At 40.1% G+C, this 13,932-nt stretch overlaps 1 protein-coding gene across 1 annotated transcript in view; it reads left to right on the top strand.

Annotated features, from left to right (window-relative positions):
- Nucleotides 1-13,932, top strand: part of nptnb (neuroplastin b) — a 35,135-nt gene that overhangs the window by 11,714 nt on the left and 9,489 nt on the right. Inside the window, exons 2-4 of the mRNA XM_053864662.1 lie at nt 5,624-5,971; nt 11,987-12,161; nt 13,310-13,404. Of these exons, the coding sequence (XP_053720637.1) occupies nt 5,624-5,971; nt 11,987-12,161; nt 13,310-13,404 (618 nt within the window). The remainder of the gene's footprint in view (nt 1-5,623; nt 5,972-11,986; nt 12,162-13,309; nt 13,405-13,932) is intronic.

Below are 13,932 nucleotides of genomic sequence, written 5' to 3'. Positions count from 1 at the left end.
TGATTAATAGGGGGTGTCGTACGCTAAATGACCGCCATGTAGTAGTAAGGAGAGTCATGCTGAAAATTGCTTCCACAGTTGATGGGAGTCACGTGTCACTACGTGAGCTTGATGAGCCCAGATGTTTCCAGAGAAAGGAAACTAATTACTCCGCTTGTCTTGAGGCGTTACACACTCAAAGTTGTAAGCACCGCCGTCTTCTTAGCACCCTCATAAGTTCCCTTTCTTTGATTCGCTTCGCATGCGAATGAGTCATGACGTGGTGTTGGACAACAGGCTTGCTGCCATGGCGACCAACTAGAATCATGTCTTGATGTTGAGTATGTGAAAGATTTTGGCTGTGCTTTGACAGTCTGTTCAGGTCCACTGGTTCTCATTGTTCCCGACTGAGAACAACAGATAAACAAAATTAATTTGTGTTGATCTGACTGCAGTTTAGAGTCTGTCCTTTGGCGGTGACATCCCTCACTGTGATTATGAAACATTATTTAGAACTGCACTGTCACGGTTTAGGGCAACTTTAAGCTCATGTATTTAAAACCAACTCCCCGAAGACCACAGGCTCTTTGTTCCCATCTGATCCACACAGAGCAGCATTTCTTTTTTGCTTTTTTTTTGAGTGGGCTGCGGTGCTTGAGGGTCAGCAAAGAAAAGCTTCTGTGGTCCAGGTGATTTGTCATTAGATGAGGCTCATTAACACTGACAGTGAATTGTTGGGTTAACTACTGAGGCGGAACTGGAGCATGAATCAGACCCAGGCGAATTTCAGCACGCTCACAATGCAGTGGTATTAATTTTATCATGAAAATCTGCAGCACAAGCTGGACGGCTGAAATAGCCACAGCGCGTGGAGTTAAATGAAACAATGTGCTATTAAATGTCCTACACATCGTGAAGCACATGATTGTAATTTAAACATGAGAGCACATTCGGGTGTTGGAACTCACTGACCCTGTTGGCTCCTTCTTAGCTCACTGCACTGTTAAAAATACTCATTTGACATCAATATTTTCTGTAGTTTCAATGAAGTTTCTTTTTAAAATTTCAATTACATTTTGGTCGCACTTCATATAAAGGTCTCATCATTAATGCATTATTTGTTCATAAGGTGTCACAATGCATTTATAACGCTTTATAGAAGACATTATGGATGTTTATCATGCATGACAAGTCAAGACAAGAGTTTAAAAGTATTATAAGGTACAACATTAAAAAAAAAAAAAAAAAGAGTTATTTGCAACACTATTTTCTCAAATTTGGTGGTTCGGTAAGTCCATAACTCGCTAAACTAAATGAAAACTTGTCACAAGTTGAATACGAACATTCACAAAATCTTCTAATATCTAAATCCTTATTATAAATAAATTGTGATGTCTTGCGAACATTCGAATTATGCATTACTTGATGAATGGTTAAAAGTAATACACAGATTTCACATCAATTTCTCAAGAATGGTTAATAATTTTTTTTTCTAAGTAAATATGTCAACCCTGACAAACATAGGGATATATATATATATATATATATATATATATATATATATATATATATATATATATAATATTTAATTTGGATTTAATTGTGAACAATTTTGCTGGTTTGCGAGTAAAACGGTGTGAATGCAGCTAACACAGCTCAGTTGCTAACATTGCTCACTACTCATGCAGACAAATATCCAATCTGAATTTGAGCACAAATAGGCACTGAAAGCATTCCTTTAAAGCTTATCCAAAAATGAAAGCTGGTTGACCTCATTTCTGGTGTCACAGCAAGATCTAATATGGATTAAGAGATTAGGCTTATATGTATGTCCAGACACTCAGGCCCACCTGCATACATTTCATTTCACTGGTAATGATTATCCTTACATGTAATACCCAATATGTATGAATTGAATTGCTCAGTCATGCAACAGCCACAGTATGAGGGGCACACAGGGTCATTTAGATTCGGTGAGTCAGAGGATTGGTCACTCGAAATAGCAGTTGGATGTGAGCTTGACTTTCTGTCAGAAAGTGTTATTACTGTGACTGCAGACGTCACAACCATGTAAGCAGCTTCGCGCCCAAACTGTTGTGGGAGATTCTGGTGCCACTGGCAAATTCAGAAATGTATGCACAATCATGCAATATGGTCAGCAGGGTGGCATAACAGTCTGTGCTGAAAATGTACAGGATTTAAACTATCAGACATTGGTGGATCAGAGGGACGCAGCAGAAAAGTTAAATAATGGAAAATATAAAACCAGCGTTTTAGTCAGCTGCTGTGATCCAGGGATCAGGCACAGTTTCTTATACTGAAGGATGCAGATTCCCACTGAGTGGTTTGCATCTGCGATAAATTCGATTATTACAAAACACAAACAAGGAAACTAACTGCTTGTTGCTTGACTTACATAGCAGTAAACAGAATATCGATCTGCTGCTGAAGCTTTGACTGCATGTCGTTATGAAACAAGAACACGCGCACACACTCAGCAATGAGTAATGGTGCTACACCTCAGGACATATCATGAGCCATACTTGAGCAAAAGTGCTTTTTTTTTTTAAAGAGGGGCCACCACAGCTCAGATGGTGGAGTGGTCACATTTGTGTCCCAGAGCAAGACACTTAACCCCTGATGGCTCCTGATGGTTCAGCTGGCACGATTCGTCACAACCCTGTGTGTGAATGGAAGGCGCGATACACGTAAGAGCCGTTTAGCTCAACGCGGTTATGGCTTTGTCGAGAATTGTTTAAAGAAGCTTTGCTCACACGAGCCATTCATTATCTCTTGGTAATCTCAGGTCAGGCGGCTGCGTGGCAGCCACAAGTAGGAAGACTTCTAACTCCCAAGAAACTTTGCTCACACTTTAACTGGAGGACGCATCTATAATGTATTATTAGGACATTCACAAGACATTATAATGCACTTACAACGCTTCACAGCAGATGTTCTGAATTCTCAGAATCATGTGTGATAACTTATGACAAGGTTTCAAAGTATAATAAGGGGTGAACATAATTCCCCATCATAAATAGATAAAGTTCAGTAATTAGACAGAGCTATGAAATCCTTGTAAACACTTGTTATTTTGGCATGGAATCATAAAGCATAATAAATGAAGTCCAATACTGCAATACTTCAAAACTCTTGTTATGTTTAACATGCATGTATAAAGGCTTGTACACACATTGTAATACAACAATGCATTATTGTTATTTTGAGCTTTATTGGTGTTATACCCTCCCACTTGCTCCAGCCTTTCCACAAGACCTCAATCGAATGGGGTCACTTTCACAACAGTCCCACAAGAAGAAGTTTACAGATGTAATGAGGAAGGCACTTGTCTCTATATTTGTTGAATATATGAATTGAATGCAAATTGCATGACTATATAAATGAAGTGCTTCACTGCAAAAAAAAGGGATTTTAAAGCAATGCCTCAAGCAGTAGCTATTGGAATCAATAGAAGTCTTTAAAACGACCCGGAAACTGACACTTTATAGAAATATGATGTTGTTACCAACCTACTGATTGACTGAACAGATACCTGTAATATGTAACCTCCATGATTAGAACATTTCTCACAGAACTTTCATCACAGTTTGCTTCATGGTGTCCCAGATTTTGTTGTTGTGGCCATCATTACCTGTGGTTAGTAAAGGTCCCCCATTCAGGCTTTTAGCCAGGACGCGGCGTCCAAAAGAGCGGGCCCCAGCCCATAACCCCAGCCCCAATCCATTCCCCTCCCGAAAAGCAATGATGACTGACTTAACAACTTGCTTTGCAAAAAAGAAGCTGAAAACATCTATTTGTAGACAAAAGGCTTTCTAAACAACAAACAAACATCTGAGTCAAATAACAAACGATAACAGAGATGAACTCAGTAGCTGTTGCCACAATAACATTTTCGGTCTTCGTGCCATAAAAAATGACGTGTTGTTTAAAGTGTGGATCTGTGGTTCACATGGCGTCTTCATGCCGCGCATGTCGTCATTCGCGAAATGTAAATAGCCATGACATTACTGTGGTAAACAAACATGGCGTCCGTCATGGCCAAGCTATGGCGACTTGGTGAACTGCGATAATATTCAGCCAAATTACTGGGTGGAAACAACCTTTTCATGGAAACCACTGTGATGACACTACGAGTAGGGCATTAAACTGGCACTAATGATCGGACATTTAGGGCGTCCATTTTTTTCATGTGCACGGGATGCCCAGACACCCCCCTAGCAAAATGCCTGTCCCCATTGCTTAATTGTAAAATCCAACCCATTACCTTTGTGTGGCCAAGTCAGTGAACGGCGTAGCATGTAGACACAGAGTGGCACATGATAGTATACAGACCACCAGAAGCATCAGCCCATGTCTAAACTCAACCCCTTTCCACGCTCATCCAACAACCACAGTGCTGAATGGTGACTTCTGTGCCAACACAGCAAGCTAGCACAAGGTTTCAGAATTGGACAGCTGTTTGATAGAAACACGGGTGGGATGAAAGAAAACTCTTCATCCATTTCAAGGATAGTGAAGTATAAATGTCCGCATCCTTGTCTCTCTGTTTGTGTGACACGAGTCTTTTTCTTAGTTACAGATCTCAGCAGTGAAACTCATTGTGCAACCACTTTCGGGGAGGACAATTACACGCTTTATTAATTAGAGGTTTTCATTTCAATCAGGTTGAATACGCGTGGGAGCGGCTGAAAGATGCTTCACTGAAAAGTCTTCAGTGAACAAGCCTTTTAGAGATCAGTCGTGACTCAGTGGGATGAGGTTCTTTTAGCAGTTTCACAGCAATTTGTCTGAATCCAACATTGCTTTGGTCACTAATATCAGCTTGTTAAGACACAATGAGTCCATTAGCGTTAAATCATAGCTTTATATTTGGATCAAATGGAAAAAAGGCCAAGAAGAAAAAAGCACAGTGGCCGCAGAAGCAGTTAGGAAGAAGTCCCTAAGTCTGGGATTAAAGGCGGAGTATAAATCAGATATTCTTTTTTCTGTCTTGTAAAGGACGTCTTTGGGTTATCTGTCTTTCAAGTTTTGCCAGGAAGGGGATCAAAACTAGAAAGGTGATATCTTCACTGACTCAGGAATCTTTAAATCAAAGCTACTGTATCTGAATGGAGGAAAGAAATACATCTGTGATCCGCCAACGATAAAGTGAGCTGACAAAAGACAGCTCAATGATGGACAGGCAGATGAAGAGGTGGAACGGGAGTTCAACACAGTGATGTGAAGCTAAAGAGCAAGTCTGGAACAAGGCCGGAAGGTCAGAAGCGTGAAGAGAAAAATAGTTGTTGAGTGAATAAGAAAATTGTAATTGAGGTGAAACAGTGGGCGGTGAATGATTGGGTCGAGTTGAACATGGATACAGGTCTAATGATAAACAGCTTTGCAAACGTGTAAACTGAAATAAATGCAATGCAAAGGTCAGTTGTTCTCATCTCAGGAGAAGCAAAGCAGATAAGGGGTAACCAGTGTTGGCGGTCTCTGGGAAAAAAAAAAGCAAATATGTGCCCCTTGCCAACCATGACTTTTCAACACCACTTTCCTGTTTCTGTTTAAATTAAAATATCTCGAAGGAACTCATTTCCCTGGCATTTCACTGACATCTTTCTCTGCTTTCCTCCTGCAGCTGGGTTTGTCAAGTCGCCGATGTCTGAGACCAAGCTAACGGGGGACACTTTCGAACTGTACTGCGACGTGGTGGGCAACCCCACTCCTGAGATACAGTGGTGGTATGCCGAAATCAACCGACTCGACTCCTTTAAGCAGCTCTGGGACGGAGCACGCAAGCGGCGTGTTTCCATCAACACTGCCTACGGTGCCAACGGGGTTAGCGTGCTAGGCATCACGCGACTCACGCTGGAAGACTCTGGGATCTACGAGTGCCGTGCAAGCAATGACCCCAAACGGAATGACCTACGACAAAATCCTTCCATCACCTGGATCCGAGCCCAGGCTACCATATCAGTGCTACAGAGTGAGTAGCTATACGTTTCCTTACTACATCTGGTGAATCGAATCAGGACACAATGAAGAGAAACTGTGTGGCAAGGAAGAGAACACAAATGAGAATACACAGCGAGGAATGGAATGCATTGGCCATAAACACATAATAATAATAATAATAATAATAATAATAATAATAATAATAATAATAATAATAAACTTGTAAACATGAACTAGTTTATTTAACAGAATGTCCATAAAAGCACAAATGAAAAGATAATAATCAAACAGGATTGAGATATTAAATTCTAAAATAATATTCATGCACTTTAGTCCAGTAACTACAGCAAATGGTTCAAGTCTTAAACACAAGTTAGGTTAATGGCTCAATAAGAACCATTAAAAAAACCTGTATTTAACACAGTGCAATGTGATTTTAAGGCTAAATAATGTTTTTGCCCAACATAACACAGCACATAAACCGTGCGACAAATACAAATTGACCATACTAAAATCAGAACATTCTGTTCAGAGAGCTCATGCTGAAACATTTCAGATTTAGCCATTGTTGTTGCCCTGTTTTCATTTTCCATTTCCAGATTTATTTAAGACACCTTTCTTAATATTCTGTTACATCCTGTTGCCAGGTTTTACTTTGAGCCAGTCTAACAAACGCAGGAAAGTCAGAGCCTCTCCCAGTAATGAGGCTTTCGATTTGTCTTTCTCACTCTCGGTAGGTGTAAATAGAACTGTAAGAACACACAGGGAGGCATCTGATAACGTGCAAAGTAATGATTCTTGCTTTCTCCCAAAAGCAATCTTATTTTTTTTGCGTGTTGCAAAGGAGTAAGCGGCGTTAGGCTCCTAAGTGTCTCATGCTAAGATTCAAGGAAAAGTCATTGTGCCACCTTGTGCCTTCTGAACCATGAGCACTGCGAATCTGTAATGGCATTATATCTTTAACCCTCTGCTCTGTGCTCACCAACATTCAAACAAACTGAATTTACTCTGGACCTTTCTAATCTCTGCATGCTCGACTGCTCTGCCCACTGGAGCAGGCGCTGATGTGCAATGCTGTTAGTCATAGTGAAGCTCTCGGAGAAGCTGAAAGGAGTTTCATCCTAGTTGGCTATTGCAGCAAAACAAGGAGCTGTTTGTGAAATCGTGGGGACGTTTTCATTGTAAAGCCGTGACATCATGAAATCGCTTGTCATGTGATGTCCTTAAGTGACTGTATACGAATCTAACCGATGGTATGGACAGTTGTCATTCCTTATCGGTTTCACAGTAGCCGTTGCAATATAGGGAATTACACTATCCTTTTTGCTGTGGGCATGAGCGAGCTCAGACCAGAGGATTCCAAGACATTCCAAGGACATTGGTGCGACTTAATCCTCATCTGGGCTCCAATCTGCCCTGTGGTCTCCCAGCTGGACACGTCTAATGGTAAACCCCCAAGAGAAGATAACCAGGTCATGTACTTCCTCAATTCCTTAGTACCTCACACATACTCGACACACTTTCAGGCAACAGAATTAGCTTGTTCATGCGCTCTGTGCGACCACTCTTTCACCTTTGCACAACTCTGCAAATGTCATATTCTTCATTGTATAACTGCATTTTTTATTTTGTCCATACATTTTCCTTTTTATTTCACCACATTGCATTGCATAATTTAAATGTCATTCTTTCACATCTCATCTATTTAAACTCCATAACACAGAGAAACTCAGAATTCTTGACTAATATCAGTAATAAATCAACTTGAAATACAATCTACAATTATTTGGACTGCTAATGTTCAGAAAATTAATAAATAAAAGGTACCAAGAACCTGCAAACAACCCAATTTCACAGTGTTCATAGTTCATTGTAGAAATTGTATTTCCACTCTGTGCGTGTCAGAGACTTGCAACCCTCATGATTAAAATCCCAACCTCCTCCATTAAAAAAAACTTTTTACCAAGCGAGTTTTCACTGCAAAACCGAATAGGGCGGCCCTGTAGTAAAACCCTATTATGATTTATGATTCACTATTTCTGGCGACTTCAGGCCTCTAAAGTGAAGGAAATCAGCCAACTCAATTGCAACACTCAGCCTGGTGGTTTGGTGCAGCAGCATCACGGCAAGTTTTAAAAACAAATTTATGAAAATTGGAAGTGAAAATGCAACTAATTAAACATTTTGTTTTCAAAAACTGCTGTTTGCCAAATTACATCCCCTATAACAATGTGTTAACCCAGTGAAAGTAAAGTAAAAGCTTTGTCATTATGCATGACCTTCCTTTCTGTGGCACACAGATGTATTCTTACAACTGCAGTTCTTTTAATCATATCTTAACACATAAATGGTAAAACAAACATAAAACCGGAGCTGAAGATTGGTGTCTTGACGCCTAATTTTGAAGAAAAAAATCATAGATTCTGTTCTGAGTTGGCCTTAACAACAGTCAGAAAAGAAACACTTTAATGTGACAAATTGACAAAGCCAGACTTATGCCACAGTGTCATTTTTCTGTGTGGAAAGTAGAATGCATGCAAGGCAATTAGTCACGCTCTGTGCCGCTTGAGTCCGATTGAGTTCTATTTCTTGCAGCTCGTCAGGCGGTCAAATTAGAGAGGAGTGTTTATGCAGGATTTTGCACCTGTTCTACAGCTCAGACCGCTGAATTAGCATTACAAAATAAAGCGCCATTCTCAGACATGGAATTGCATTTAAGCCTGCAACGTAAAGATTTGGCCAGTAACGGGTCGAACTGGTCAAGTAACCATTTCCCCAGTGCACTGGTCTTCTCTAAACTGGTCAATGGTCTTGTGGTGTTATGAAACTGCAAACAAGTGAACTGATGCATGTTGCACCGTCCCACTACGTATAGAACCCACTTCTGGGTTTGTCTGTACCACTTTGCCTGTGGGTCCGGTCTTGGTATTGACACGCTCTGATCTTGACTACATCTTGGGTTTGGTGATCTCAGCTACACCTTTCATACTTTAGTTTCAATCATTTCTGTGAGTAGTATTTCAACAGTCTTCACCTCCTTGTGTTGGTGTCTTCCCACTGTCCAAACCGCCGGTTACTCAGCCACTCCAGACTGTCCAGAGTATGTGAGTGTGATGTGATGAAATGGTGCAAAAATGTATCAGACCTTCCTCATAGCTACATGGAACCTCTTCAAAAGTAGAACTTGAAACAGGCAGAACAATTCAGTACCAGCAGCAGGAGCAGGCATACAATTATGAAGTCCTGATGCCAGTACATGACATATCGCAGTCAGTTAAAACCAAAAAAAAAAAAAGGCAATTAAGTTGTGAAAAATAGTACAGACTGATCCAAATGAATTATTTATCATTACACAGACTCATTCACCAACACAGAGGGGATGGAACGTTCCTTCCAAGTGGATCCCTAATTAAAGCTGCAATGTGGGGCAGTTCAGTGACATATTTAGAGGTGACAGAGGTTTGGGACTAACAGGATTCTTGTAGCTGATACTGAATAGAGATGAGGTGGTGAGCAAGAAAATCCAGGTCAGAAAGAGAATAGATAATGTTCAAGCAAAAATACCCCTCAAGTCCACGACCAGAAACACATGGACTTCAAAATATATATATATATACATCAAAATAAGAACACAGCACAATGTCAAACTTTGCCGAAGCACTGCTGATCAGAAATGACTTAAACCCAATTTACTATGAATGGAAGGAAAGCTGCCATTGATTTTTAGCAATAATGTGAAGTCATGGTCAGTTATCCAGCAGGTAGCACATTTAAATTGTGATAAGCTGTCCTACACGCAACCTTGTGCTGAAATTGCCTGTGGGCCACTGTGCTAAATGTTAATTTATGTACCTCATATTGTGTGCACGCATGTCTGTGTGTTACTATTAATAGCGCATGTGGTTCTGCTTGGTGGGGGTGAGGAAGATGCCGGGGGGGAGGGGAGTGATATCCCCTCTGATAGTGATACCGAGATACACAGAGAAGGTGCACCAATGCTGACAGAAGTCACTCGCCAGTAATCTCAGCTGTGCCTCCACCCCCCTCCACTCGCCTTGCAAGACCTGGTAGTAGGATTATAATGCTTCTTTTCTCTGCTCCTCCCCTCGGGGGCTCTTATATTGCCATGGTTGGCCCGCCCTGGAGGTGGAGGAGGGGCAGGGCAGAGCGGCCTTCCTGCTTACTCAAGGAAGAGCAGAGGGCGCCCGGCTCTCTGATGACACCTCGTGAACGGCCCAGCGTCCTTGAGAAACCGATTCTTTTTCGCGTCCTTCAGTAATGAGGAGACGTGGAGGAGATGAGAAAGACGCCAGAAATCTGTTCAGTGTTACATCAAAATTTAGCCCAGATTTCACAACTAAGGTTCATTAGCATGGAGCCTTCTGTCACTGAGGATTGCAGAATTACTGTGAGCAGCTGACATTGAAACTTAAGATTTTCTCCAGGATACACAGACGTTGTACGAGAAACATATTTTCCGGATTAAAGAACAATATTTGGGAATGTTTCATTCCTGCTAAATGCCATTACTATCATTAATATATCTGCAGGAAGGGACAAAACAACATTATATTATGATTTGGTGCGGCTTATGGATTTAGCAGGATTGATTTCTCAAACAGAAATAAACCAGAACAATTTGCATTTTTGTAGTCATCTAAGCAAACATATCGCATTACATATATGTTTTTAAGATTTTGCCTTTCCTCAGAATCTACGCTTTTGTTTGTACAATTTTAGCATTATGATACAGAATTCTAGACACAGACTAGGGCAGTGTTTTTAAACCTTGTATAAGCCATGGCACACTTTGTTCATTGAAAAAATCCAGAGGCACACCACCAAAGGAACCCTGACAAAAGCGCAATTGTGCTGTCCTGTAGAATATCCCTTTTAGTTAGTGAAAAATTGTAGCTCATTTTACATGCTATTTGTCGAAACATGTGGAAAACGTATTTGTTTAAACATGGCTCCAGAAGGGGTGGGCTATATGGCAAAAATATATCATGATATAGTCATTTAAAATAGCAAAATATCTTTGCTCAACTTCATAACAACAATGAATCTTTATGTCTTTACATCTTGGAGCGCATCTATTTGGTTCCACATTAAGTTTTTGGCCAACTTTTAAACCACAAAACAAACTTTGATAGTCTACGAGTGTCAATGAAGTTTTAAAGTGAGACGTCACATTAGCCATTAGCAGCTTAGGCTCTTGGCGTCGCATGTCCGACAAGGAATACACCATCGATAACCATCAATTGCACAAATTACAATAAAATCATGGAAATGAGATTGTGATACGGTTATTTAAAATAAATAAATAAATAATTATATATTTGTGCCATAATAATACATTAATTTGTGACTGAATAGTTATTGTATCATAACAAAAAATGCAAGTACAAGATAGCATTTAATGTAAAATGTAAAATATAAAGGAGCACAATGAAACATAAGACAGAACACAAGAAACACTGTTTCAAACAGTGTAACTAGTAACTTCCACATGAAGTCCAAAATATCAAACATCAAGTAAATATGATTACAATAACAATAAACTACGAAATAAAAGAGAATAATAATCAAAAGAAACTCAAAAACACAAGTCTTTAAAACAGAGCTGGAACACACTATTAGCTATCTGGTACTTTGCACTTCTCTGCTAACCAACCTGGTCTTGAAACTTGGGTGTATAACGTGTAAACACATTCAACCATTGTAATTTGTAGCATGTATTAAGTGAAAACTGAGTTTCCCTCCGGAGGGAATGGATCATTGCGGCATCTCAATGTCAATCGCAGCCTCAAACAAGCCATCAACGGTTTTCTGTGATCTCTCTTCAAAGATGAGCCGCTGAGGCGTTTTGACAGCAACATGTATGTCTTGTTTGTTTATTTGCTTTGTGTGCTTTTGTCTTCATTGACACTCGCCTACACAGTTCATATAAAAACAGCATTCAGCTGACAGCCAGCCAACCAGCTTTAAAACAGAAAAGAGATGTGATAAAGCTCCACTCTGCGTGTGTGTGTGTGTTCTCTTCCAGAACCAAAGATCAATTCCTCGGATCAGATCATTCTGACGGCGGACTCTTTCGGGACGCCCGTCACACTGCATTGCAACCTCACCACCGCCCACACCCCACACAGGGAAAGCTTCTGGATGAAGAACGGACAGGAGATCGCAAATACGAGGACGGAGCATAGGGTCACATCGCACAGGTGAGGACGAGCAGGTGCAGAGAAGTCTGCTCCAGTCAGTAGAACATCACACAGAATCTATAAAGATGGGGTGACGCAGAAGTGTCTCTTCTATTCATCAACAAGTCAACAACCGCCATGTTATAGCACAGGCTAAAATGTGGCACCAGATTTTTCAGCGATTAGCATTTTATTTTGTTCAGCTATACCATTTCCTTGAGTGTACACTCATGGGTGCGAGTATTTTACAAGTCTCTTTCACTATTTTTACATTTATATAAAACAGCTGTCATATCAAGTTTCACCAGCGTGAGCCATGATGGCAATAAGCAGTCGAAATAGAAATACTTTTTTTTTTATAGAATGGAAACTACTGAACTAATGGTTAAGAAATATAAGCAGCATTTGAAACAATGGCAGTAGTTTTAGTCTTTAGTTATTCTGAATTTCTATGCACTGTTTACTGTAGTAGGCTCGGATTGTTTTGGGGGGCAGGGATGTAATGTCATTTTCCTTTCCTTTTTTCCTCCTCCATATTATTTCTTTTTGTCTGAGATTAATTTTTTATCCTAATAATTTAATAACTTTAGGTGGACTTTTTAAAATAATAAAAAAAAACAATTTTCATAGATATTTCATTGCCTCATGTTCTCATTATAATGTTTCCATTGATAAACCTTTCGTCACATGTGACTACTTCGTAGAAGGGTTAAACCTATCTTTGACGTTCAATCTGTTACAAATGTCTCATAGATGTCAAATTTATACTCAAGATTGAGATGGCCCTTCGTCGTGGCCCCTTAGGAAAAATAATTCTTTTTCTGTTTTTAAAATGTTGCCGTCATTCAGTCATAACAAGTGAAGCAGAAAACGCAGACTCCCCCGTACACACACGCTGGACTCCTCTTCCCCACAAGACAAGAACCAATTGGTCACTTCCTTGTCACATTAGATCAGTGGCAAAACTAAAATGCCTGTAGTTCCCTTCACTGAGAGAGCTGCTGTTCGGTAATATGACGGAGCTACTCCTTTTCTGTGTGTGTTCATAGCTCCTTTAGGGCCTCACTACTGAAGTCCAAACTAATTACCCAAACTAAGCTGCTGCGAGTTCATTCGCTCGCCGACTTAAAATGTAAGTAACTTGGGTTTTTGTTTTTCTGTGGTTGCAGAATCAATAAACCGCGGGCGGATGATTCCGGGGAATACATGTGTGTGTACACATTCGACATGGCACCAAATGCAAATGCTACAATTGAAGTAAAAGGTAAGCTCATCCTCAAAGACACGGATGTTGTGTACCTTGTCATCCCAGTGTGAGACAGCAGAGAAGCACCTGAGGCCGAGTGGGATGTGCCGCTGTCGCCAGAGATGTTTTGAATGTATTCGGTGCGATGAAAATGACATGGCGCTATCCTGAGGCTGTTGTCACTCTTGGCTTTCACTTAGTCCCCCCCCGCCAAAAAAAAAGTACTGGGCATGGATGGTTACTAGTGAGTCAAAACAAGGTTTTTTAAGGAACAGAATTATTATAGATTAGATTATAGAAACCTGTGAATAAAATAGCAACAAAATGACTTCTTATCGTTCAATATGTTTTAGTCAAGGTCATGATCTAATTATGAAACATCACAACAGCAGCACCTCTAAGTGTTGAAACTATGAACGTCTTTATCTGAATTTATTTTTTCTTCAATGATTGGTATTTTGAAGAATACCAATATAAAATAAAAGCAAAATCAGTGATTTATTCTCCAGCTCCACCAATGGAAATTCAATTATAAAATGCTGCCAA

The sequence above is a fragment of the Synchiropus splendidus genome, chromosome 5 (assembly GCF_027744825.2).
Source record: "Synchiropus splendidus isolate RoL2022-P1 chromosome 5, RoL_Sspl_1.0, whole genome shotgun sequence".
Lineage (NCBI taxonomy): Eukaryota > Metazoa > Chordata > Actinopteri > Syngnathiformes > Callionymidae > Synchiropus > Synchiropus splendidus.
The sequence above is the reverse complement of the archived record's forward strand: the minus strand, read 5'-3'. Positions and strand labels throughout refer to the sequence as shown.